The sequence below is a fragment of the Cervus elaphus genome, chromosome X (assembly GCF_910594005.1).
Source record: "Cervus elaphus chromosome X, mCerEla1.1, whole genome shotgun sequence".
NCBI classification, from domain to species: domain Eukaryota; kingdom Metazoa; phylum Chordata; class Mammalia; order Artiodactyla; family Cervidae; genus Cervus; species Cervus elaphus.
Window position 1 is genome coordinate 122,549,460 of NC_057848.1, and position 26,182 is coordinate 122,575,641.

A 26,182-nucleotide genomic window follows, 5' to 3' on the forward strand; every position below is an offset into this window, starting at 1 on the left:
TATTGATTCAATATATTTATTTAGACAAAATATGTTTCTGAAGTGTGATTCACTTTAAAAGTTAGTCTTATAGTCTACTTAAAATTCAATATCTGTATTACTTGAGAGAACTGTAGTTGTAAAAGTAAATGAAACTAAAAATTTTGAAAGTTTAAATGAAAACTGGATTAGAATAAGCCAAATCCATTTTCTTTTTTTTTTTTCAATTATTTTTATTAGTTGGAGGTTATCCAATTTCAAACAAATGCTTATTTCACATGTTATTTTGCTTATTCTTCATAACGAATATTTAGTGTAAACTTGTAATTTCCATTTTAGAAATAGGGAAACGGATCCAAAGGATGTAAATACCTTTCTCACCTTCACACACTATGTGTCAGAGCCAGTATCCAGACTCTTAATTATGTCACGTGCTCTGCCTAGTCGCTCAGTCGTGTCTGACTCTTTGTGACCCATGGACTGTAGCCCTTCAGGCACCTCTATCCAAGGGGATACTTCAGGCAAGAATACTGGAGTGGGTTGCTATGCCCTCCTCCAGGGGTTCTTCCCGACACAGGGATCGAACCCAGGTCTCCAACCCTGCAGGTGGATTCTTTACCATCTTTACCATTCTTTACCTCCCATTTTCAGTCCTTTTGGACCTGGATTTTCACACCTCTGTAAGGGCACAACAGTTGCTATTTATATTCCCCTCTTAGTCCCTAAGCAGAGTGCATTCTGAATAGGTCGTTTGTTGCATAAATATATTTTTTGGTGCATGAGGATACAGATGCGGGACAGATGTGTAAGCATTTTGTTATTATGTAATAATAAGGATATCAGGGCAGAAATCAGACAGCTGGAAGACTTCCCTGTACCTCTAACGGTAAAGAATCTGCCTGCGATGCAGGAGACCAGGCTTAGATCCCTGGGTTGGGAAGATCCTCTAGAGAAGGGAATGGCAATCCTGTCCAGTATTCTTGCCTGGAGAATTCCATGGACAGAGAAGCCTGGCGGGCTACAGTTTGTGGGGTCGCAAAGAGTCAGACACAACTGTGTGACTAACACACACACACACAGCACAGCTGGAGGGCGTCTGAGATCTGGTGACTATCAAGCCAATGGAGGATGTCATGGAAAAGAAAAGACGTTTGTGGTTGCTCTCTCCTTGTACCCAAAAAAACTTGGAAGGCAAGTCAGGAGTGTGTGAAAGATACGCTGTGGCATTTGCCATGGAATTTGACAGCAGTTTTTATGCTCTGTCTCCCTAGAACCTTTATCAATGGCTTTGGCATTTCATTTCTCTATAGGACAATACAAGTATATTAAGTATTAAAAAATGTTTCTCTGTTAATGATTTCATCAGGGACCATATGAGATCTAGGTGACACATTTTGTAAACCCATATATATATTCAAGAGAAGACCAAAGGCTTTTATGAATTTTTTATGTGTGGTATATATATATGTATGTATATGTATTAACATGTAGATTACACCTAAGAATATATTATGACCAAATTTTGTTAACCCTAGAAGTGCAAGGGTGGTTTACATGTATAAGGTTACCAATGCAATTCACCACAGTAATCGAAAAATGGAAGGAAAACAATTCTGTAATCATCACAATTGATGCATTGTAACTGTTTGATGAAAATTAATCTATATTTAAGACAGCAAGCTAGGAATAGAATGGAACTTGCTCTGATAAAGTATATCTACAAAAAAGCAATGTAAACAGGTTGAAATGGAGAAGATTTTTCATTTCCTATCAGGAAAAATGCCGATTATCACCTGTTTTAGTCAAGACTATTCTGGCTAGGTTTGTTCAATGCTGCAAAATGAGGAAAGGTTTAAGGTTTAAGCCAGTACAAATTGTTGATATCAAATATAATAGTATGTTTTCAAAAGCAAAAACAAACTAGATCTAAATTTGTGGAATTAATATGCATAGTTAGAGGAATTGGTGGACAGAAAGTCTATATACAAACATTCTATCTCTACATACAGCCTCAACTAGACAATAAAAATCACAAACCATGAAGTTTCAATAACATTAAATATCCAGGGAAAAGTTAACAAAAAATGTGCAAGTAGAAAATTAAACTTTATTGAGAGAACTTTAACAGTCAAATAAACAGCATAAGAACAGCATAGATGGTTTCAGTTTATCTTCTTTCAAGCAAATGGTTCCCCTTCACCTATAATATAAACATTAAACTTACTTAGCAGAACTTTATTTTGATGAGAGGAGAGGTATACAAAGTTCACTGCAGTTGTAGTTCTATAAAATGGACTAAAGCAAGAACACTAAGGGCAACCCTTTGGCTTACCTTCAGTTCATCCTCTCTAGAAATTTTATAGACTTTTCAGGCACATTATAAGTATTTTTAAAAACACACTACTCTTCCTAGTTATACAAGAAAACAAGGACAGTGAGTTCAGAACAAATGAAATCAAAGGAACCTATCAGAATGTAGTTTTCAGTAGAAGGCAAAACTGTGTACACATTCAGTAAAATATCTAACAACAAACAACAACCTAAGGAAAACAAAATACACAAAAAATGAAACAAAAACGTCCCCCAAAAGTATCATTTACATGTATTGATTTGAAATAATATTGTGAATATAGGATAGCTAAATAGTTGTTACCTCTGTTACTGCTTAAGTGAAGTAAATAAAAAGGCCAGTATTACATTTGTTTCTTCTCTACTTTGGAAAAGTATAGAAATTTTCATTTGTTTTAGTTTACCCCTGATATGGTTGTTTTAAGTTGGTTCAACATTTGTCCCTGCTTTCCTTGTGGCCCTCACATAATTCTAAATGTTTCTTTTTACCCTGGAAAGCATTCCAGTTGGTATAATAGATTAGATGGTGACACTAATTTTAAGTCATTACTATCACTCGCGACATGGTGACATCAACATGTGAAGCAGAAATAGGACTGTTTCGCACAGCCACACCAAAAAAAGAAAGAAAAAAAGGAGAGAAGAGAAGAAAAGGGAGAGCAAGAGGGAGTATGCGTGAGACAGGAAAGCAAGTAGGAAGACAGAAAGAAAATCTGGAAAAGCAGATATTTTTTTTTTGTCGTTTCTAAAGGGTAATGGTTTGTGAGAGACAACTCTGACCAATTTCAAAAGTTCATCCAAAGTATCTGTGATGTTTAGTTGTTTAGTTACTGTGGGGTATGTTAAACATTTGTTTTTCTATCCTATTAGCCATTTCATCAATATTCTGAAAATATCTGAATTGCAGATTATACTGTTTTAATTCTGTAATATACTAACTGTTAAGTGTCTTGTTCATATTTCTTATTGTGTGTACTTGGGTTTGTCCATTTTCTTCACAGTTATGTAAACGGAGAGGAACGGACTGGGAATTTGGGGTTGGCAGATACAAACTATTACACTCAGAATGGATAAACAACAAGGTCCTACTATACCACAAAGGGAACTATGTCCAAACTCCTGTGATAAATCACAACGGAAAAGAATATTTTAAAAAATGTATATATATGTATTAAAAAAGTATGTAAACTAGCACATTGTCTTTATTTATTAGTTGAATTTATTTTCCTCTTCCTAACAATTGATACCTGTCTTTTATTAAGCATCTTTTTCTTTTTGCCTTCGGTTCACTCTGTTGCTATTTTTCTTCCCTTTTATATTGGATGTAGGATTTTATATTTATGTACTTTATAATTTATATATTGTTCTTTTCAAGTACCACACATATTTAGGGAGAAGATTTTTTTATGAGAACATTTTAATCATGTTCTGTAGTTACTTGGAGGTAGTCTGGAAGTGCTATTTTTGTCTAAAGGTTCTAATGGAATGGAACAAAAATGTAAAGTGAAAATGTTTAGAAGGCTAATACACAGTAAATTCTTCCCTAACTATGAAGTTCCTCCTTTAAAATCGGAACCATGCAATTAATTGTCAGCAATTTTGGAAAACACATATGTGAAAGATACTAAGTTGATTACGTGGGAAGAACCAGAGTTACAGACTTTGACCTTCAAAACTTTTTAAACTGTTACATCAAAGAGGAAAGATAACATATTTGATATGGCTACAGATAATTATATCATGAGGCTCAGATTTCTATTAGTACTTTATGAGTGACAGTGGGATGTATGGCAAAAACCATCATCAAAAACCATCACAGTATTGCAAAGTAATTCTCCTCCAATTAAAATAAGCAAAGTGAAGTGAAGTCGCTCAGTCGTGTCCGACTCTTGGCGACACCATGGATTGTAGCCTGCCAGGCTCCTCCTTCCATGGGATTCTCCAGGCAAGAATACTGGAGTGGGTTGCCATTTCCTTCTCCAAAATAAGCAACCCCCTCAAAAAAAAAACCAGACCAAATATGGAGGCAGGCAGTGTGCTTAGCATGTGTATCTTACTCACACCTGCCTTGAATAGCACTGACTACATGCACTCTAAACTTGATCAGCCACAGATAGAGGAAACTAGACTATCTTTGGCCATTTCATTGTTCAGTCATTTCATGCTTCACTGGGGAAAGGATTTAAAATGCAACTGCTTTTTAAGAGCTAGAGAATTCAGAATTTGAGAGAATTTAACAAACATCAAGCAGAATGTTGGCTCATTTTCTTTATTAAAGAAAAGTTTATTTATTTATTTTAATTGGAGGCTAATGACTTTACAATATTGTCGTAGTTTTGCCATACATCGACATAAATCAGCAACAGTTGTACCTGTGTTCCCCATCAGAAAATGAAATCTCAATTCCCCTGTTATAATTTGACTCAAGATGCTATTTTATGATAAATAAATCATGGAAAAGAGAGTATCCTTGTATGTATTCCATTGAAGAGCACCAGAGAATGCAAAAATTAGCGTTGAACAATGAGCATTTTAGTGTATCTGTTTTGAATTCACAACTTACATGAGTAAAGTTAAGTTTAGAAGTTAAGGGATTTCACAGAATCACACACATTATGTTAAAGCTGCTACTAGAACCTACATGAATACCTGAGCATATTTCATATAAACTGATATTTATTAAAAATGCATTCCATATTTGTTACAAGCAGAAATGATAAAAGAACATGAAAATTATTAGCTGTTGGTTAAAGTACTTATAGTCAAGAGAAGGAAACGGTTTCCTATTTTCAATTTTATATGGCTTTGATCCTGTCTGTTTCTTTATTTGCAAGTCTGTAAGTCAGGCACTCAGGCATCTGGGGTCTGAACTATCTTTCAAAGAATATATGAACTCTGTTATTAAAATAATATTATTTTTCGCTCTATATTATTAAAGATACAATATTCTGAAAAACATAAACCATATAAATTACTTTCTGAATGGATGACATACCTCCTCTGGCATTTCAACAGGCTCTGTATTTGACGCAATCTCCTCCTTGACATCAGGACCATCTCCGCCTTGACCCCCGGTCGTTGCCAAAGCCAATTCCTGGAGATCAGTTTCCAGGTCAGAATCTTTAAAAAAAAAAGTATGAATTCAGCTGTAAAGCATACACTATAAACAAGGGAAGGATAATATTGATCCCCTCAGTGTTATGAATTAAAACCCTTAGGCTAGTTTGGTAAAAATATGATGAATAAGAACCTCAGGAGCATTATTACAGGAATGTTTTGCTGGAGAAAAAGGAAAGCAGAATTTTCCAGATGTTATGACCATTTTCCGTTCCCAGGGCTATCCTCAGACAACTCAGTTGTCCCCTTCTCTCTGTCTTGAAAACAAGGCAACATTTGAGCGACCACACTAACCTGCAAACTATACTCTCCTTAGTTTCTTAGGAACTGTCTGAAGCCCTTTTCTAATGTTTCCTTTCCTCACCTTACTGGTTATGTCTTAAGACATGATGCACACATACACTTTACCTCCGGAGGCATCCTTCTCCTTCTCTTCATCAGGATTCACTGGATCCTCTCCATTGACTTCCTCCTTTCCAGCTGTGATATCCTGAATCTCAGCTGGTGCTTCCTCTTGTTGAGGTTGCTCAACACTGGGCTGCTGGTCCTAGTGGAGTGTGCATGCAAATAAAACTTTATGTTGTTAACACATCTAACAGCATGAATATACATAATACACAGATATATCTAATCATAAGTAAACCTAACAATGTTTTCCCAACACAATTCTACGTACATACTTTTAATAAAGTTACTCTTCCCACAGAGAAGAGTTAGCTCCCATAAGAGTTACCCAGAAAGACTTTGGAAGCTATTTAAATCTATGCTGGGATGGAAGTGTGCAATCTGTTGTTCATAAGCAGGAGGAGGGAGTCACTGTGCACATTTCCAGGGAATTTCACAGTATACTCATCCAGGCAACACCAGACTGTAATATATCTGGACCAGTATTCCTTCCTAAGACAAACTGTCACCCTTTATCAGCACGGAAGACCTTTATCACTGCATCTGCATTACTTAACATCATTTTCTCAAAAGTAAATTTGTGCTAATAGAAAATATCAAATGCTAAGGTACTCACAACCACAGGTTCATCCAGCTGGGAAGAATCTTGACCTGTAGGTCCCAGTGTTGATGCCACTTGCCCACTCATATCTCTCCCTGAAAGTAGAATGTTGTGATTTAGAAAATGTATTTAGGAGTACAGCTGTATTTGATCACTTTTATGACCATATGTTGACTTTCTATGTTTTAAAACTGTGAAAATACTTTCAAAAGAAAGTATGGGTGTACACGCATTCCAATGACACCAAATACAGTTGCTTGCAAAGCCATGTGTATCTTCGCTAAGCTGGCAGAGAAATCACCTTAAGGTACACAAGAACACAGACAATTGTTGTGAGGAAGTTTGATTTCACAACAGAATTCTCCATCATGAAGATAGTTAGTGAAATACTGCTAGGAATTTAAAAATTCAGGACTATTGCTCTTTGTCACACTTCGATTCACCAGACCTATTTTCCCCAACTCCCTTGGAATTCAGTGGGAACAGGAAGAATGGGTTAGTCTTTACAGCCTGACTATGGCGATTTTCTCAGCGTCTGTGGCTGAGGTGAGTCTGCATACAGAGCATACCTGTCCACTTCTCTCTTGGCACCTTACCACAATACTCGTGATAGGGTCACAAACCCACCGTGGTCATGTTTCTAGGCCTCTCCTTAATCGCCCACCCTGCCCCCTGCCCAGGTCCCACTCCCGGCCGCAGATTCTGTGATCTGTCATCACTTCCAGGGCTCCAATGAGCCAGATATCTCAAACAGCACCCCCAAGACTCCCCCCACTGTCATCTGAACCCCTGCCCTCCTCTGCCCACCGCCCTTCCTCTCCAGCCACCAGGACAAGATCTAGGGCGTCGCGACACCTGTGAGGAGGAAGATGATGACCCCGAGGGCCTTCCTCCTCAAAGGCCGCAGATGGCACTGCCCGACCCGCCCGAAACTCGCTGGCTCCCCCTCACACGCACAAGCACTTAAACTCCAGACAGGACAGATTTGTGAACCTACCTGGTGAGTCTCAAGTAGTGAGAATGAACTGGAACTGAATAAACACACCTGTCTCAGGCCCAACGGTTCTCACAGAATGCGCTCAGGAAGGCGTATGCGCACTAAGGCGCATGCGCAGAAAGAGGCGCGTGCGCACACACTGCGCATGCTCCCTGACTTGGGCCTGTGCAGTGCAGGTTGAGGTTTTCCCGCCACTGAGGTAGAGTCCTGGAACCGCAGGGTCTCTGGAGGATGAGAAAAGGGCTTGAAGACTATATGTTTTTCCTTCCAGGGCAGTCTAGCTTATGCATCCACAAACTGTGGTGATAGGTAGTCCCAGGTTACCCTTATTGGAGAATGTGTCTCAGGAAGACACTCATGACAGAAATAGGTTTTAAGGTTTTTAATACCTATTTTTATACATGCTTTGATGAACCATTTCTTTCTCTGCTTCTGGGTTTTCCATCATGCTTGCAATGGCTTTACTCATTTCCTCGGAATAAATACATAAATCCATACCTCTGTTGCCATTTTTTGCTTGGAGCACTGCACATTTAAATCTCTGAACTGGTAACTGATTTCTCTGAATATACCTCTGGTTCCTATACAGTATTGTTCTTTTAGCATCGGGCTTTACTTTCACCACCAGACACATCCACAACTGGGTGTTGTTTCCACTTTGGCTTAGCCTTTTCATTCCTTCTGTAGCTAGTTCTTCACTCTTCTCCAGTAGCACATTCTTCTTCTTATTCTATATAGTGGGAATTTTTGTACTTACTAGGAGTTTTAATTTTACCCAAGAGAAAGGAAAACATGCTGACACAAGGACCTTTACTCAAATATTCTACTCATGTACTCCTAATAGCCAAACCTAGAAACAGCCCAACTATTCAACAACTGGTATACAGAGGAAAGAAAAACATAAGCTTATACTCATACAAAATAATACTACACAGTCACTTAAAAAGGAACTACTAATGCATGTAACAGCAAGGATGCATCTCAGCTGTTCCAATGAGACATGTCAGACACAGAAAGCTATATTATATGATTTCATGTCAATGGATTCCTGGAAAAGGCACAAGTATAGGCACAGAAATATATCTGTGGTTGCCAGTGTATAGGAGTGGAGGAAGGAGTCTGATGGCAAATAGCCCAAGGGAGCATTTGCGAACCCAAGGCTCTCTCCCCATCCCCACTCTGCAGGTGTAGGAAAACCTATCCTCCCCTAGTTGACCCTCAGGAACACGAACCCCAACTAGCCTCCACAACTAGCCCCACCCACACATCATACAGGGTTGCTCTGGAGTTCCTCTGGTCCGCCTGGGTTTCAAGGCTCCCTGCCAGCATTCAGTAGGTGCCCTAGATATCTCACATTCTTGATAGTATCATTTGAAGGATGCAAGTTTTAATTTTGATGATTCCAAATTGCCTATTTTTGTTTCCTTTGGTGCTTGTGCTTTTTGTATCATATCTAGGAAATCATTGCCTAATCCAACATTCACATTTACATCTCTGTTTTCTTCTGAGTACTTTATAGTTTTAGCTCTTATATTTGGGTGTTTTATCAATTTTCAGTTAATTGTTATATACAGTGTGAGGTATAGGTTGAAATTGATTCTTTTGCATGCGAACATCCAGTTATTCCAAGACGATTTGTTCAAACATTATTCTTTGCCATTGAATGGCCTCTACACCCCTCACAATAATCAACTGACCATAGAAATATGGGCTTGTTTCTTGACTCTCCATTCCATTTCATTGTGTGTCTATATACAATCCTTATGTCAGTACCAAAATGTCTTGATTATTCTAGGTTTGAAGTGGGTTTTGAAATTGGGAAGTGTAACTACTCGTTCTTTCTCCACACTGTTTTCGCTATCCCAGGACCCTTTTAATTCTTACAATTCTAGGATCAGTTTGTTGATTTCCAGGGGAAAAGAGCAGTTTGAATTTTGATAGGCCTCTATTAGGGGAGTACTGCCATCTTAACACAATAGTGAGTCTTCCAATCCACAAATGTGATCTCCAAAGTCCGTAAAACTCTGAGCAAGCTCTGGGAGTTGGTGATGGACAGGGAAGACTGGCATGCGGCAGTCCATGGGATCCCAAAGAGTCAGACACGACTGAGCGACTGAACTGAAGTAAAATTTCACTCATCTAGAGTGTCTTTCATTTCACTCAGCAATGTTTTGTAATTTATATTGTACAAGTCCTGAACGTGTATAGAAATCTATTTGCTCTTTGTATATGACCTTGTATTCTGTAAACCTGTCGTCCCCTATATTAGGTCTAACAGTTTCTGTGGGGAGAGGGTGGTTCTTCACAATTTTTTATACACAAGATTATATCATGGATCGACAAGATGGTGGAGGAGTAGTTGGATGGGGAATACATCTCTCTCCAAGGATACATCAGGAATATACCTTCAGACACAGAAGTGCATGCAGAACACCAGCCGAGCACAGATAGCAGCACCTGACCAGTGGAAAAGAATATATAGACCCACACAAAACTCGGTAGGATGAGGCAACTAGGGATAAAAAACAAGAGTGTTAGCAGGGCTGGACCTGCCCTCGGTCAGTGGGGGAACTGAAGCAAGGGTCCAATCCCCACATGGGGCAATTGTCTGAGTCAGAGGAGAAACATTTCAGGCTGAGAGTGAAACAGCTCATCTGTGGCACCCTAAATGGAGTGCGAATCAGACATCCTTGCCACAGCCATACATACCCTAGATGGTGCAGTGGCTGGGAGCTGGAGTTTAGGGATTGTGGAACAATCCCAGGGCAAGGGCTGCTGTTGACTGCAGAGAGATGGATGGACGGGATGTAAGGGAGGAGACTGTGGTGGGAAATGCCTGTGGAGGAAATTCGGGCAGCCATGGAAGTAAGGTGATACTGCTGAGTCATGTGTAGGGTGTGGAGCCATCACCATTGCCTCTCGAACATGCCAGCACTGGCAGCTGAACAATACAGAGGCAGGCCCATCAAATGCCTGACGCACTGAACTACAGAGTAGGACCACACCCAGGGTGCTTCTTTAAGTGACTGATGCACCAAACTACAGAGTAGGACCACACCCAGGGTGCTTCTTTAAGTGACTGATGCACCAAACTACAGAGTAGGACCACACCCAAGGTGTCCCTTTAAGTGCCTGATGCTCGAACAACAGAGAAGGATCCCAGGTAAGGAAGCCCTCTATGTGTCTGAATGGGCGGAGCTATGGAGAAAAACTGGCCAAAGAGGCCTTCTGATCGCCAGCTACAAGAGCCTCGAAAAAAGACTCTGATAGGGCCATAACTCCTGTGGCAGAGGCAGTCCATGTCCCTGCACACTTGGCACCGCCAGGGTCCCTGCACGCCGAGCTGCTGTGCAATGTTCACGCTCAACTCGCACTGGGGCAGAGCTGCCACAGACAAGAAAAGTCTTATGTCTATGCATGCAGGGTCACGTTGGTAGTGTCCGACTCTTTGTGACCCTGTGGACTGTGGCTTGCCAGCCGTCTCTGTCAGGGAGAGGGGTTCTCCAGGCAAGAATACTGGGGTGTATTGGCCAATACTGGTTGCCATACCCCTCTAGAGCACTATACTTCCTGCTGCCCTAGCCGCCAACTCCCCTGAGTACCTGATGTTGCCACAACCCCTGTGACTCACGCAGCTGCACCACCTCCACACCTGGCCCTCGCAGGGGCAAACCCAAGTCCTCCAACGCAGCCTCAGGAGCAAACCCCAGTGGACCGCCCATATCCAGAGGTAAAAATAAAACCACAATTAAAACCCAAGGGCAGTGTGACTAAGGAAGAAGACTCAAAACCCTCCCACCAGCTGCACAAGCTGCAGATTTAATCCACACAATCAACTAGACAGACTCTGTGTCTGTGGGAATATATAAAAGGTCATTGAGAGCTCCCACAAAAGATTACATCATCTGCAAATAGAATAGTTTTACTTCTTTGCCAATGTAGATTCATTTTATTTCTTTCCCTTGCTTTATTACCCTCTCCTGAACCATGTGGAATAGAAGTGGTAAGAGATGTTATCCTTCTACAGTTCTTGATTTTCAGGGGAAGTACTTCTGCCTTTTATCATTAAGTATGATGATAGCAATGGGTTTTTCATAGATGTTTTATATCACATTCAAAATGTTGCTTTCTGCTTCTAGTTTGAGTCCTTGTATTTTGAACGGATGCTGAATTTTGTCAAATTCTTTTTTAGGTAGCTACTGAGATGATAATGCCGTTTTTTTCCCTTATTCTACTGAGGTGGTATAATAAGTTAATGGATTGTTAACAGTAAATGAACAAGGACGAGGATTTTGTAAGGATCTTTATTTTTCTTTCTTTTTTTTTTTTTTTTTTTTTTTAGGATTTTCACTTCCATTGATGTTGCCAAAATGCTGTCCATCAGTAAAGCCGGAGAAGGAAAGCTTGTTTTGTACCACATCACATCATTCTTGGCACAGACACTCTGCTGCAGTGAACAGGATGCTTAGACCTTTGCTCATCACGGAGTTCACCAGCTGTGTAGGAGGGAGGCTGAGCATGGTTAGAAATGCAAATAGTTTGATCCCACCCTGGATCAAAAAGACTGAGTGATAAATGGCTCCCCATGGAACCACAGGAAGTAGAAGGTACTACAGGGGAGAGGGTTCCATTTGGTTACAATGCAAGTACTGTGCATGGAAAGACAAACTATCCACCACTGACCAGGGTGACAAACTGTAGCCTTTGACACAGATGGGGAGGATGCCACCCTGGCGACCCAGGCCTCAAACCTGGACCGAGGGCAGTCCCCTTTCTCAGATGTCCAGGAGGACACTCCAGGCCCATTTTGGTCATGCCAACACCGTGCAGATTTGAATGCACAAGCAGCAGTGATTGGTTGTGGGGATTTGGAGGCAAGGAATCCCAGACCACTCTGGGGAGCCCACGTGGAAAACACAGGCTCAGGCTCTCACGGGGTACAGGGACAGAGACCCCATGTCAGGCCAGGGCTCACACAGTCAGGTGCTGAGGTTGATGGGCAAGAGTTCACAGTGGGGTCTTTGGTCTGAGCACAGGAGGACCAGTGGATCCCAGTCTCCAGGAGTGTTCACTGCCCAGTAAACAGGCTGAAGATGCTTCCCCAGTCAGTGGCTGCATTAGTGAGGTCACTCTAGGAGTCAGCTGGCATCCGTGGGCGCATCTCTGAGTCTTAGATAATCAGTCATCTGAGTTGCAGTGTCCTAAGCACTTCTAAGGTGTCATCTCACTTGAAGAAAACCCTGTCACCCCTGCAGGAACTTGAGTCCTGCTCTTTCTCTCTGAGACCCCCTCCCTTTCGCCCCAGCCCTGAGGGAAGGGCCTTGGACGCCTGGTCTAGGTCTGGATTTTCTCTGGAACCTAGAGAGATTTTCAGTTCAGCCCTCACCAGGACATTAAGACAGACATCTGTGTGTGGGCAGGAGAGAGGTGTCCTGAAGAATGCAGGGCGCAGGCAACGTCCTCAGGGGATTGTCTGAGGCAGTGAGGGTGCTGGGTGACAGGAGACAAATGGGGTGAGGATGTAACAGAGGCCCTGTGAGCAGGGCTAGAGAGGGGCTAAAGAGGCTCCTGGAGTGGGAGGGAGGCCTGGTGGAAGGTGAGGGGAGAGGGTGGGGACTTGGGATAGAGAGCATTTGTGGTAGCTGTCACCAGGAGAGGGACTCTGGAAAACGACAGATGACTAGAGGGATGTAAGGGAGCTGTCATAGGCACAGTGAGGGGAAGACCTCTCCTATCTCCAGAATTCAGTTGTCCACCGTGTGTGCTGAGACATGACAGAGAGGACAAGGTCCCTCGGACTCGTTCTGTGGATCTGGGATTCACTCTGAACCTCCCGTGGGGCACAATACAAAGTCAACATGACCAGAGGTGACCAGGGTGGGTTAAGTCCATTCTGAGGACCCAGACATGGGAAATCAATTTCAGAACTCCTCAGCTCTCAGGCAATCCCCACCCCTGGGATGAATCTGCCTTCCTCAGGATGACATGCTGGTGAATGCAGACTGCAGGGACTGCAGGACTGGAGGGCTCTCTCCCTTGGGGTTGACTGAACAGAGACTCAGTGCAAATGCCAACACAGCACCCCAGAGGGAAAGATGTGGGGCTCTGTGTCCCAGGGTGCAGGCTGTAGGCTCTGGGGGAGAGGGGTGAAGCCTCTGCGCTATAGGAGAGCTGTTATCTAGAGTCGTGTCTACTTAAAGAAAAGCTTATAACAGGAGAGTTGTGAGTTTAAGTTGGATTTGGAGTCTTCTGGGAACTACAACCCAGGACACAGATCCTCTGTGAACTACAACCCAGGACATAGATCCTCCGTTAGCTCTGAGGAAACTGCTTGGAGGAGGTAGCAGAGAAGTCAGTATGATTGTTGCCTAGGAAGTACACGCAGTCAGGCGTTCACATTGGTTAAAGATTGCTGTGAAACACAGAGATCAGATGTCACAAGTTCATTATTTTCATGCTTTTCTGTGTGGGGAAGAGGCAAGAATCTAGGGTCACTGAACCTTTTCCTGAGGTATCGGTAAATAAAAAAGGCCAACTTGTCCAAAGCACAGTGTGCCTCATAATGTTTTTCACCGTAAATTCCTTCAGAATGCACTTTAGGTCAGCAATCACAGTGATTACAACTTAACACTTGTAGTACTGGCTGACAGTAATGCTGTTTCTCTTAAGGATCTGAATGTACCTGAGGCCAGATGTTCAAGGTGGATTTAGAAAAGGCAGAGGAACCAGAGATCAAATTGCCAACATCCTTTGGATCATAGAAAAAGCTAAAGAATTCCAGAAAAACATCTCCTTCTGTTTAATGACTATGCCAATGCCTTTGACTGTGTGTATCTCAACAAACTCTGGAACATTCTGAAAGAGATGGGAATACCAGTTCACCTGATGTGCCTCTTGACAAATGTGTATGCAGGTCAGGAAGCAACAACCAGAAGTGGACATGGAACAACAGACTGGTTCCAAATAGGAAAAGGCGTAACTCAAGGCTGTATATTGTCATCCTGCTTATTTAACTTGGATGCAGAGTACATCATGAGAAACAGTGGGCTAGATGAAGCACAACCTGGAATCAAGATTGCCAGGAGAAATATCAGTAACCTCAGATATACAGATGACACCACCCTTATGGGAGAAAGCGAAGAAGAACTAAAGGATCCTTTGAAGAAAGTGAAAGAGGAGAGTGAAAAAGTTGGCTTAAAACTCAACATCCAGAAAACTAAGATCATGGTATCTGGTCCCATCACTTCATGGCAAATAGATGGGGAAACAGTGACAGACTTTATTTTGGGGGGCTCCAAAATCAATGCACATGGGTGACTGTAGCCATCAAATGAAAAGACACTTGGTCCTTGAAAGAAAAATTAGGACCAACCTAGACAGCATATTAAAAAGCAGTGACATTACTATGCCAAGAAAGGTCCATCTAGTCAAGGCAATGGTTTTCCCAGTAGTCATGTATGCATGTGAGAGGTGGACTGTAAAGAAAGCTGAGTGCCGAAGAATTGATGCTTTCAAACTGTGGTGTTGGAGAAGACTCTTGAGAGTCTCTTAGACTGCAAGGAGATCCAAGCAGTCCATCCTAAAGGAGATCAGTCCTGAATATTCATTGGAAGGACTGATGCTGAAACTGAAACTCGAATACTTTGGCCACCTGATTCAAAGAACTGACTCATTTCAAAAGACCCTGATGCTGAAAAGATTGAAGGCAGGAGGAGAAGGGGACAGCAGAGGATGAGATGGTTGGATGGCATCACCGACTCAATGGACATGAGTTTGCATAAACTCTGGGAGTTGGCGATGGACAGGGAGGCCTGGAATGCTGCAGTCCACGGGCTCTCAGAGAGTTGGACACGACTGAATGACTGAACTGAATTGAGAGTTGGAATTGTCTAAGATGTTTAGGGTCTCTGTCCTCAGGTGTGACGTATTTGAGCTGTTTTGGGTTGCTTTCCAGGATGAGTGCTCTCTAAACTGTTTGTGGATCTCTGTCCCAGGGATGAAGTCTCTGAACTATTTGGGAGGGTTTAGTCCAGAGGGTTGGGTCTCTGAGCTGTTCATGGATCTGCATATGAGAGTAGTCTTAAGAGGAAGGCTGGATGGACCCCACTCTCATGGGTCTTAGAAGTAGACATATGATATCACATTTGCTATGATTTCTCCCATGCCTCCCTACAGAGATAAAATTTGTAGCCCCATCCTCAGGGAGGGCAAGTCATGTGCAGTACACAGGAGCCCATGGTAACAATACTGAAGAGAACAATACTTCCTGACAGGACTACCACCCTTGATAGGGGCCCTGTGAAAAAATTGTGTACAGGCACTCACTCATTCTGCCCAACCCATCAGAAAGAGGCCACCATTTGCAGATGGGAGCCCAAGGCCCAGTGCAGATGGAAGGTCTCGGATCATGAGGACAGGATGAGCTCTATGCAGGCTTGGGCTCCTTGGAGGAGGCAGGGAAGACTCAGCAGAACCCTGGCCATGTAGTGGGGGAGGGGGACATTGGCACAGGGCTACAAGGACCCTCTGACTGTCTCATTGTCAGGATATGTCTCGGTGTCTTCCCCATCATACACCCAGCTGCTCACCTGATGTATTGAATGTAATCTGCACATTAACTGGGGATGTGGTGGTGGAAAATGCAGAGATGAGCCTCCAAGCAGATGGGGATCAACATCATATTCACCAATTTGCATGAGGCTCGACCACAAATGGAGCCATTCCTGCCTCTATTTCCCCCACTAAAGCATTCCTTGGCACTGAGGTCAGCAGGAGGGCAGTCAGGGCTGGACAGCTTGTGAGGGACCCTGTGTACAGCATGAGCCTCCCCATGACTGGATCATCTCCATGTCTTGATCAGGGCAGACGACTCTGATGTGTGCCAAGGGAGCATGATTTAGACTCAGGCCTCGGGCAACTAAGTGATTTCCTAGAGACAGTCCCTGGTGGGGGGCGGGGCGGGAAGGGGGAGCAGCTTATTTTCTCCTGTAGAGATAGGTACCTCATCCAGTAGCAGGGCTGGGGGCCCATAGGTGGGTGCTAATTGGGGATCCTTTGCTGCCAGAGATAGTCTCTCTGTCCCTGTCCAATGTTCTATCTTTGTCTTTCTCCCTGCCATCTCTGTGCCTGCTACATCCTCCCTCTTTGCCTTTACGAGACTCACTGTGACTTCACTCATACCGTGAGGGTCCTTTCTCTGTCCTGAGGATAACATCAATCAACATGGATATCCACTGGGAGCAGTAGAAGTGATTCCCCTTGAGTGTAGGGGATTCCAGGAAAGGCATGTTCAACTGCAGAGGGTCTGTGGATTTCCCTAAACGAATCTAGGGCTCCTCAACAATCATTGTGTGATCTGGGCATCTGAAAGAACACTGGGGGCTTCTCTGGTAAGAACCCTCCTGTGGCTCAAGTCAAAGTCACCTCTATGGCCAGAGGCCCTAGGGGACCCGCCCCTCATCACCGCTCTCATCCGATCTCCTGGCTCTCCCTCCATCATGCTGTGACAGTCACATAGCCCTCAACATTCTTTTCACACACACTACACTGACTTCCACTCCCCAGTTTTTACACTGGCCTCAACTCTGTCTGAGACACTTTTCGCCCTAACAGGCATCTCCTCTAGGCTTTTGCTCAAATGTCACAATCTTAGAAGGAACTTCCCTGGCCACTCTTTCTAGATATCATCCCCTCTCTCTATTTCACTATGCCGGTTTAATTTTAATCATAGCAATTATGAACACCCGATAAATTACTTATCTTTTGGGGCTGTATGACCCCAACACAATGAAAGTTCTATGAAACCAAGGTTGATTTTCTCTTTCCTAACACACAGAGTTCTGCTTCAGAGAAACTGTGGAGAGGATGATGGAATGTAGGCATGAACAAGCAAATTAAACTTGTTGACAGAGGCATAGCTAGACAGGCTGAGGATTCTGCTAGTGAACATATTCAGGCATGACAAGATAGTGATAAAACCCATGGTCTTTATCTCACCTATGCACTATCCTTGGCTCCCCTCGGAGTTGACCCCTTTCCCAACAGAATGGAATATCCTGTTGTCCTTCTCACGTATTACTCGCAGTCAACGACAGAGCCCTTCCCCACTCCAGACCTTCAGATCCCAGTCCAAAGCTTTCTCTCCCCTGCCCGCTGGGGGACTGTGGCTGGCTTTCCCCATTGAGACCTATTCTGTATTAAACAGGAAAGCACAAACAAGCACAATGCCCAGCACACAGAAAATGCTTTCCATGCTTCCTGTTATGACAGTGGCCACTACAGAGAAGTAATCTTCAGTTTATAGAGACATTTTTCTGAGTCCAAGATTGCAGCAATCGGTGGGGTTTTCATCCTAACTTTGCCTTTCCACCCTTGGAGGATCATCCACCCTCTAACGGTCCACCGGCATCTACATCGGCTGTTCCCCAGTCTCACCACCAAGGGGCGCGCCAGATGAAACAGTTCGGTCCAGGGATGCGGCGCTGAGGGGTAGCGGTAGGACCACCCACTCTGGAAGGTACCATTCGAGAGGGCCTATGACAACACAGAGAGTACCTTTACCCCGCGTCGGCATCGACCAGAGTTCCTAGCGGAGGCACCCATGGCACCACTGGCTCCGTCCCCATTCGCTCCATTCCGGCTTCCCGCTGCATCTGAGTCCGAGTGGACACCGTTATTAAGCGGCAGCTGTCCTCGTCTCTTTTCCAATTCCACCCCTTCGTTTCTACATGGTTACATCCAAGGGGGGACGGCTACGAAGCGAGATGCGCTGCCAGTTTGGGGTCTGGCGTCAGGAAGCGTTCTGCGCATTGATTGGTCACCGCGAGATCGCCGGAGTGAGCTCTTCCGGGGCGCGGATAGGCGCCGGAAGTCCCGCGAGTCCCGCCCTGTTCCGTCTACGGCCCAGTTCCAGTTGGCTGGCTGGCTGTTACAGGACTGGGATGGCAGAGCTGGACCTGAGGACGAGAGGCATGTTGCTGTTCGCGGCTTTTTAGAGCATACAGTTTTTCTCCGAGTTGTATTGCTTTTCCTGAAGGGGTCGAATAGCTGCCCTGGTTAGTGGCGAGGTTTGGCGCAGTCGCTGGCTGTGCATGGTGACGGCGTTTCGGTCTTGTTTTGCTCTCGCTCAGTCTGGAGCATGTGACAGCCCTCGGTCATTCGCAGAAATGCATGCAATTCATGTCCAGGGAGAGGTCTCTGAGTTAGTTGTCTCTCCCTGGAGACTAAACTGTGCCAGGGAGCCTCGGCTCGTGTATCGCTTCGTGTGTCAACACAGGTGCTGTTTGGGTACATTTGATCTCCTTGAGCCTTTGGGCGGAGTCGTGAGTGATGGGATATTTGATCTGAGTGGATTTTGTGAGTCATAGTACAAAGCCCCTAGGATGTGTGTGCCTGTATTCCGGGGTGTGCATTTTTGGAGCTTTCTGGCCTTTCAGTCCCTGGGTGTGAGATCCCTTTGTAGGCGTGTGCACCTGAGATTGTGAGACCTCTGAGTTTTTGATTCTGCTCCCAAGTTGTGATGTCTCTGAGCTGCTTTAAGGATGGGTTTGTCTAAAGGTGTGAAGTCTCAGCTGCTTGGGGATCTGTGCACAGGGTGCAGGTTTTCCATTTGTCTGGGCACTTTATCTGAAGGTTACATGATGTTCTTGAGTTATTAAAAGTTCTCTTTCCGTTTAGGGTTTTTGTATTAGGTTGTTAAGTGTCTGAGTGGTTTGGGAGTCAGTCTCCATGGTGTGAAGTATCTGTGCAGTTCTCATTTGTTTCTGTCTTGAAGACTTTGGTCTGTTTGGAGGGTCTTTATCACACCGTTTATGGTGATGGTCTCAGTTGTGTTTGAGGGTCTGAGACGAGTTGTGTGCTCTCTGTGCAGAGATTCAGTGAGCTCTTTTTGGTGTCTCTGGGTATCTATCTGAGCTGTCTGGAGTCTCTGTGTCAGAAATAAAACCTCTTATGTTCTTGGCTGTGAGGTCTCTGTCCGGGAACTGAGGGTTTGGAAGCTGGCAGATATGATTCTGAGGCCTGGAACCTGACATGCTGACTGTGTGTTGTTGAGTGTATCAGTTGTCTCCTGGAATCTCAGTTTGTTCATAATTAATACAGTGGAGCCAGTGCGTGTCTTGGAGGGTACCTGTGCATGTTAGCAATGTGTGTAACGGGCCTGGCTCCAGACTGTCCTTCAGCAAATGTTTTCTGAGCACCTGCCATAGACCTGAGCAGGGTTGGAGGAGTTTGGGACAGGACAAATCCAACCAAGTCTGTCATTTCATAGACTTGGTGGTCAGTAAATAATCAAGGATGGCAGGCACTATGAAGAAAGATAATGCTAGATCAGGGGAAAGGGTATATGTAGGTATGATGTTATTATATTATTCAAGGTAAGGAGGGAAAGTCTCCCTGAAAGATGGCAAGTAAGCAGAGATCTGGAGGAAGTGAGGGAGCAGGCCATGGGGATATCTAAGGGAAGAGCATTCCAGGCAGAAGGAGCAACAAATGCAACTGTCCTGGCATGGAAATCTACTTGGCGTGCTCCTGAATGTCAAGGAGTCCTGTGATGCACAGGATTTGGCATGTAGCACTCATTGAAAGGGGTCTGGTTGCTGCTGTCTCTGTTTCTCTCACAATTTGTGATCATCCGCATTTCACAGATGAAGGACTGAGGGCTCCAACGTGTGCCCTACACCTTCTCTCCTACCTATCCCTGAAATTAGGAGTGAGACCTTCTGGTCCATCATGAGAGCGAGAGAGTTTCATTGTCCCAGGTGCAGGGATGTCACGCTGAATGTCAGCCAAGCAGCAGAGATCGGTTATAATGTGGGAATCATGCCTCGTAACATTCGTACTCTTGATGGAGGGCGGGACTTAAGAAGGAAAAGGGAACTGGGGCAAAGGACAGAGGCAGGAAGGGAAGTTGGAGGACACTGAGAAAGAAAGAAAGCAAGAACGACTGACTTCATCACATTGCTTGAGTTTGCCTCAGTTCATGTTGATTGGCTGACTGTATTATGACATAGTCACCTTTTCATGTCCCTACCCTTTCTTTCCCTTCCCTTTTTTGTGCCTGAGCAAGTCAGTCCTAAAGCCGTTAGGTGTTGGCCAGGCAAGGCATGTATATGTGTAAAGGGGCATCCCTGTCTGGAGAGTCAGAGCCCAAGGTGGAAAGAAGGATATCCCTGGGGATTGAGTGTGAAGGAGGCTAACTGCTTCATGGATTCAAGGTTGAGTGAGGTGTGGAAGTCAAGGGCAAGGGATGGTTCTGCATAGATTGTGAGGAGCACCCTTTTGTGGAGGAGGGATCACTTATATGCATTGGGATTCATCAACTCAGCAAATATTTAAGAATACTGAGAGCCACGTCTGTCATTTTTGGAAAAGGGAATTTCCACTATGGAAAGGAAGTAAACTAGAACAAATTTGAGGAATTCTACTGGGATTAAAGGTCTCCATGCAAACTTCTTGTATTTGATAGGTGTGCATATGTGGCTAGACTGATATGTAACTATAGATGTGTGTGTATGTGTTTGTGTGTGTGATTGTGTACACACATATATTCCCAAGTTACTGGAAAAAGCAACATTCCAATGGCTATAATTACACCAGTCCCCAGACCCTAGCTTCTGAACACCTTTCTCCACTAAATGATGGGTTCCCAGGCTGAGGAAGGAAAGGATAAATGAGCCTGGGTCACCTTGTCATGTCAGTAACAAGGGAAACTTCAAGAATGATGGGGACATATCAGAGGGACACAGAATATAGCTTGTGGGCTCTCCCACCGGACACACTAAGAACTCTTATTTTGTCCACCTTTTTTGAGGTATTATTGACATATAACCTGTAAGTTTAAGATGCCAATGTGATGATTTGATACACACATATTTGGCAAAACGATTACCACAGCAGGGTTGGCACTCTGTGCCCTCACATAATCCTTTTTAAAAACTGTTGAGGAAATAACATCTCAGATCTACCCTCTTAGCTTTCACTGTATTCTACAGTTTTGTTAATTATACTCACCATGCTATACATTGGATCCACACAAATTATTCATCTCATACCTGGAAGTTTGTACCCAGTATTTAACATTTTGCGCAGGCCCTGGAAACCACCATTCTAGACTCTTGGAAATTTCTGTAAGTTTGACTTTTTTAGGTTCTGCATATAAGTGAGAACATACAATATATGTCTTTCTCTCTTTCACTTTTTTCACTTAGCATAAAGCCTTTGAATTCCATTCATGTTGTTGCAAAAGGCAGAATTTTCTTCCTTGTGACTGAATAATATTCCATTGTATATCTCACATTTTCTGTTTTCAAATTAATTTATTTTAATTGGAGGATAATTACTTTACAGTATTGTGATGTTTTTGTCATACATCAACATGAATTGGCCATAGGCATTCATGTGTCCCCCCATCCTGAACGCCCCTCCCACCTCCCTCCCCACTCTATCCCTCTGGGTTTGCCCAGAGTACCGGCTTTGAGTGCCCTGCTTCATGATTGGAGCTTAACACTGTCTCCTTTGCTGCCCTGCATGTAGGGTCATTGGTACCATCTTTCTAAATTCCATATATAAGCGTTAATATAGAGTATTTCTCTTTCTCTTTCTGACTTACTTCACTCTGTATCATAGGCCCCAGGTTCATCCACCTCATTAGAACTGACTCCAGTGCATTCCTTTTTATACTTGAGTAATATTCCATTGTATATGTACCACAACGTCCTTCTCCGTTCGTGTGCCAGTGGGCATCTAGGTTGCTTCCATGTCCTGGCTATTGTAAACAGTGCTGCGGTGAACATTGGGGTCCATGTGTCTGTTTCACTTCTGGTTTCCTCAGGGTGTATGCCCAGCAGTGGGATTGCTGGGTCACATGGCAGGTCTATTCCCAGTTTTTAAAGGAATCCCACAATGTTCTCTGTAGTGGCTATACCAGTTTGCATTCCCACCCACTGTGTAAGAGGGTTCCCCTTCCTGCACACCCTAACCAGCATTTGTTGTTTCTAGACTTTTTTGTTGTTGTTGTTTGTAGACATTTTGATGGTGGCCATTCTGACTGCTGTCACCACGTTTTCTATATCCATTCATCCCTTCATAGACACATAGTTGCTTACAACTTTTGGTTGAAGATGCAAAGTAAATTTCATGTTAATGTCACTCCTCCAATGTTGTATTTCAGAATCATTTGGCTATTCTAGTTCATTTGCCTTACCACAGAAATGTTATCCTCAATTAGTCTATATGTACGAAAAAGTCCTGCTGGAATTTCTGACTGGAATTGTATGAAATTGATGGATGTGTATGGGGACTACTGACATCCTAATTATATTGAATTTCTCAACCCATGAACACACCATGTGCCCCCATTTTGTTAGATCTTATTTAAGGAACCACATTGCATTACCTTTTCTGGCATTGTTTATCAAATCTAATTCTCATATATCAAGTTCTGAATCTGAATCTGATGAAGATATGAAAATATTAGTAGCCAGACATTCATCAGTAATGCTTTATTTTTTATGTAGTTTTAACATTGCCCGTTTATTGTGTTTCTTATTTTTTCTGCTAATCTTCATGATTGTTTAATTCAAGGGTGATGGTATGGGTATTTTCTGGGGTAAATCGTAAGATGTTCAGCTGTGTTTTGGGATGGAGACTCTGAGGACAGGGGCACAGGGGAGAGAGAGCAGAGTAGGGGTGGGGGAGGTGAACGCGTGGGGGCAGGGACAGGGGGCTGCTAGTACAAGCGGAAACAGAAGTGAAGAGACGCAAGAAGAAGAGCTCCCCTTCTGCACCGTGTGTAGCTCTCTCTACATATACGCATAATGAAGTCTTTGAGTACTCATAGCAACACTGTGAGGTGAGCATCTTTAATGCTATCATCCCTTTTGTCAGCTGAGGAGCAGAGACACGAAGATGTTAGTGGGTGAATGCATCTGCACAAAGTCACCTAGCTGGCAAGAGCTGAGTCAGATTGGTGCCCAGGCCAGAGAGAAACAGCCAGGTGTGGGATCTGACCCCCAATCTGGAATACAGTGCAGGGTCTGGTGTACTCTGGGTCAAAAGGCAGATCAACATGTCCATCCTCCTGAAACATTACTATGGATCTGTGTATTGATTGGACACTGTGTCTCCTAAGTGCGTGAAAGACCATGGGGTGTCATGTCAACATGCACACATCATAGAGAAACATTCCTGGTCCATACTGAGGTCTAAACAGTGATTCCTCTGACCAACATTAGTGGAGCACTCTGATCATTATGGAAAGTAGCATAAGCATACTATAATATAATGATACACAGACAGAGCAACAGATACAATATCATGAAGACGTTACCTCACCCATCTCGTAATTTTCTTAAATGCAGAGAACAAAACCTGGAAGGCAATAGACCCCATACTAAGTTTTTTTCTCTGAAGTGTGACATTGTATATAATTTCCAAATAACATTTTATTAGTATTGTAATTTCTTGTACCTTCTTTGTTAAATAGGCAGTTTTTCTATTATAATTGAACAATGTACTTTCTGAAGACTCGTTCTCCTCAGGTATCTTGAGGTTTCAGCATAAAAAAGTTGTGTTTGTATCCCTGCCTGGTGAAAACCCAATCGGGGCACTGAAGTGAGAAGTAATATCGTTGGTACAGTAGGTGGGGGGCTGTGGGGAGTAGAGAGGTCCTGATGGAAGGCTAGCTAAGCCTGCAAGCATTCTGAAAAAGGTCACTGACTCCATAGGCCCAAACCAAAGAACAGCTCACAGGTCCCAAGGAAGACACTGGCGTTCTGTCCACGGAAATGTCTGTGTTAGGACTTTCAGACCTTGACTCTTTTGGCTCCCATGATGCAGTGGGGCAGCTTGTGGCGCTTATAACACAGTCCTGCTTTGAGCCAGGCTGTGGATGGGAGTCAGAGCCTCCCCTGCAGCACCGCCCCCTTTGTGGGCGATCTGGAGCCCTTTTTGTGATGTCTGGGAGTCGACAGATTCTGAAGAGAAAGGAGAAAGAAGATACATGGCGCAGGGCGTACATGCAGCCACCCCATGCATGTGGTGATAGAGATGTGCTGGAGATGCAGGTGCAGCTTCTTAGAGGGACCAGGTGGGGATGAGCAGAGTTGGATTCGGTGACTCAGGAAGAAATGTGGAAGTGAATGTAAAGGGAGAAAACACATTGAGAGGGGTAAAGACCTACAACTCCCAACTCTGTAGCAAGGTAGGTGCTCCATGACTGTTGTGAGAAGGCTGCCTGGTCTGAGCTCTGGGAGGGAGTGATGAGGATTTTAAGGACCCACATCAACCCTAAGCAGGGGGCGCTGAGTGTGTGAAGACATAACTCTCAGCCTTTACCACTAAGAGACACAGAAAGCTTCTTAGCCCTGCTGAGAGTTGGGCTGTTGGACCTTAGCGAAGCTCAAAGGGAAGGTGGAGGTTATGGTTGATCATTCGGTCAGTCGTGTCCGACGATTTACGACCCCATGGCCTGCAGCACGCCAGGCTCCTCTGTCCTACACTATCTCCCTGAGTTTGATCAAATTAATGTCCATGTGTTGGTGATGCTATCTAACCATCTCACCCTCTGTCGCCCCCTTCTCCTCCTGCCTTCGATCTTTTCCAGCACTAGGGTGTTTTCCAATGAGTCAGCTATTCTCATCAGGTGGCCAAAGTATTGCAGCTTCAGCATCAGTGCTTCCAGTGAGTATTCAGAGTATTCAGTATTCATTTCCTGTAGGATTGGCCGGGTTGTTCTCCTTACTGCCCGAGGGATTCTAAAGCATCATCTCTCTAGCACCACAATTCGAAAGCATCACTCAGCCTTCCTAATGATCCAACTCACACATCTGTACACGGCTACTGGAAAAACCATGGTTTTGACTCTGCAGACTTTTGTCAGCAAAGTGATGTCTCTTCTTTTTAAAATGCGGTCTATGTTCATCATGGGTTTCCCCGGGGGCTCAGCGGTAGAGAATCTGTCTGCAATGAAGGGGAATTCGGACACCTGGGTTCAATCCCTGGGTCGGGAAGGTTCCCTGGAGGAGGGCATGGCAACCCACTCCAGTATTCTCGCCTGGAGAATCCCCTGGACAGAGGAGCCTGGCGGGCCGTGGTCCATGGTGTCGTAAAGAGTGTACTGAGAGACATCACCTCCCAGACAGAATCTCTGGCCAATGGGCTGTCTCTCTAGCTTTACTCATCTCAAGTAAAATCTGTTCCCTGGGCTCAGAAGCCACGTGAGATAATGAAGGAAACTTGAGGCAGTGGTGCTTTAAGCAGCAATGTGGTGCGAGATCTTTATTCGTTTGGGCCATGTGACTGCAGGGAATGAAATGGGGTAGGGTGATGAAGGAAATGAGATGATGAATTTATTGCCCTGGCCACCTCCCTGCCCCCAGGTAGCCGACTTCAGTAGGGCTGGCTGGTGTCAACGGTGAGTTTATAGGCTCACTTGTAACAACATCCTGTGTGTGGTATGAGGAACTTCGTGGGCAAATCAGACAGCATGGCCAAATACTCATTTCTCAGAGCGGATGGAGGGAGACAAGAGGAAAGAATGATGAACCATGGGTTAGTTGTGGGTCAGTTTCTAAAATCTCAGTATTTCTTCACAAGGTGTGTGTGTGTGAATTCTTTTCTTTATCTGAGAATTGGCTTTCTACGTGAGGAAATTTCGTGAGAGACTCCTTGTGACATGTGACAAGAGGTTGGGAGTGAATTGGGTTAAGGTCATTTTCCAAGTGTTTCACACCAAG

At 44.0% G+C, this 26,182-nt stretch overlaps 1 protein-coding gene and 2 long non-coding RNA genes across 10 annotated transcripts in view; 1 reads left to right on the top strand and 2 right to left on the bottom strand.

Moving 5' to 3' along the window:
• Window positions 1-26,182, bottom strand: part of LOC122689036 — a 574,758-nt gene that overhangs the window by 272,877 nt on the left and 275,699 nt on the right. The window lies entirely within an intron of this gene.
• LOC122689035 overlaps window positions 1-26,182 on the top strand; it is a 79,476-nt gene that overhangs the window by 46,119 nt on the left and 7,175 nt on the right. The gene's annotated exons all lie outside the window — the stretch shown is intronic.
• Window positions 1,467-18,210, bottom strand: LOC122689030 (X antigen family member 5-like). Of its 3 annotated transcripts, none has more exons than XM_043895111.1 (5): window positions 18,003-18,209; window positions 6,467-6,546; window positions 5,854-5,992; window positions 5,324-5,448; window positions 1,467-2,179 (listed from the first exon to the last, which is right to left on the bottom strand). In XM_043895111.1, exons 1-5 carry the CDS (start codon window positions 18,019-18,021, stop codon window positions 2,147-2,149), a joined length of 396 nt encoding a protein of 131 aa, XP_043751046.1. In that variant the 5' UTR covers window positions 18,022-18,209; the 3' UTR covers window positions 1,467-2,146. The 3 variants fall into 3 exon arrangements, 1 of the variants encoding a protein (XP_043751046.1); XR_006339672.1 differs by lacking the exon at window positions 1,467-2,179 and adding an exon at window positions 7,449-7,672 and having other exon boundaries at window positions 4,228-5,448; window positions 18,003-18,210; XR_006339671.1 differs by lacking the exons at window positions 1,467-2,179; window positions 18,003-18,209 and adding an exon at window positions 7,449-7,763 and having other exon boundaries at window positions 4,228-5,448.